Here is an 855-nt window from a genome sequence, read left to right on the forward strand (position 1 = left end):
GCCAAATATCAAAGGTTTGGAAAATCATCCAGATTTCATGACTGATAAAAAAGGGAACAACCTGAATAAAGCTACTACTTCACGTCTTTCTCTACTTGGATTGGATAGCTTGCAGAAAGAATGATGAACTTTCCTCTTTCCTGGTACCTACTGCTTAAGAGTCTGGATGTCAGAGGTTGATTCCAAACTGAGAAAAGGTCAACAATAAGAACAGAACATAGACATTCATAGTGCACTGGGAGAGTTCACTTACTCTGTACTTTTTCATGAAATCCTCAACCGTAGGGAAATCACTCTGTACTTGCTTGAAAGCTGCTTTGTACTGCACAAGTAATTTTGAACAGGTGGCTGTATACCTATGACAGAGTAGAAAGGAAATGAAGTAAAGTAACTAAACAAAGTTTTGAATAAAAAATGTGTCTTATATGATCAATATCTCACTCATTTTTTATGGAAACAGGTAATCATTTTGCAAACATGTCAAGAATAAGAAACAATAGTTCGACAAAATTGTCTGATGAATTTTTCTTAAACAAATAAAGATATTTTTAACAAAAGTTTTTTTTGGGGGGTAGTATTCAAGACTCTCTCTAGTGGATCACTACCTTGTTGTGGTTAGAGAGCTTATGTGCCTCAGTGACCCAAAGAGCTAAGCTGGCTGGAGCAAATGCTCCTGGTAGGGCCACCCATGCCAGACAGGTCGACGGGTAGAGGTCAGACGAAGCGTGATCCACCGGCCCTCCAGGTTTCGGAGGTTCAGCTCAGGGCTAACAACCCAGACTGGTAAAAAGCATATGTTACGGAAACAGCAACAAAGAGAAACCATATTTCTGTGTGTGATAGACCTTCAGAGTC

At 39.5% G+C, this 855-nt stretch overlaps 1 protein-coding gene across 1 annotated transcript in view; it reads right to left on the reverse strand.

Annotated features, from left to right (window-relative positions):
- Positions 1-253: 253 nt before the first annotated feature.
- LOC101846027 (vacuolar protein sorting-associated protein 28 homolog) overlaps positions 254-855 on the reverse strand; it is a gene marked incomplete at both ends in the record, with an annotated part of 23581 nt that continues 22979 nt past the window's right edge. The window contains 1 exon segment of the mRNA XM_005106688.2: positions 254-356. Coding sequence (XP_005106745.2) covers positions 254-356 — 103 coding nt within the window.

The sequence above is a fragment of the Aplysia californica genome, unplaced genomic scaffold, assembly GCF_000002075.1.
Source record: "Aplysia californica isolate F4 #8 unplaced genomic scaffold, AplCal3.0 scaffold00550, whole genome shotgun sequence".
Taxonomy (NCBI): Eukaryota; Metazoa; Mollusca; class Gastropoda; order Aplysiida; family Aplysiidae; genus Aplysia; species Aplysia californica.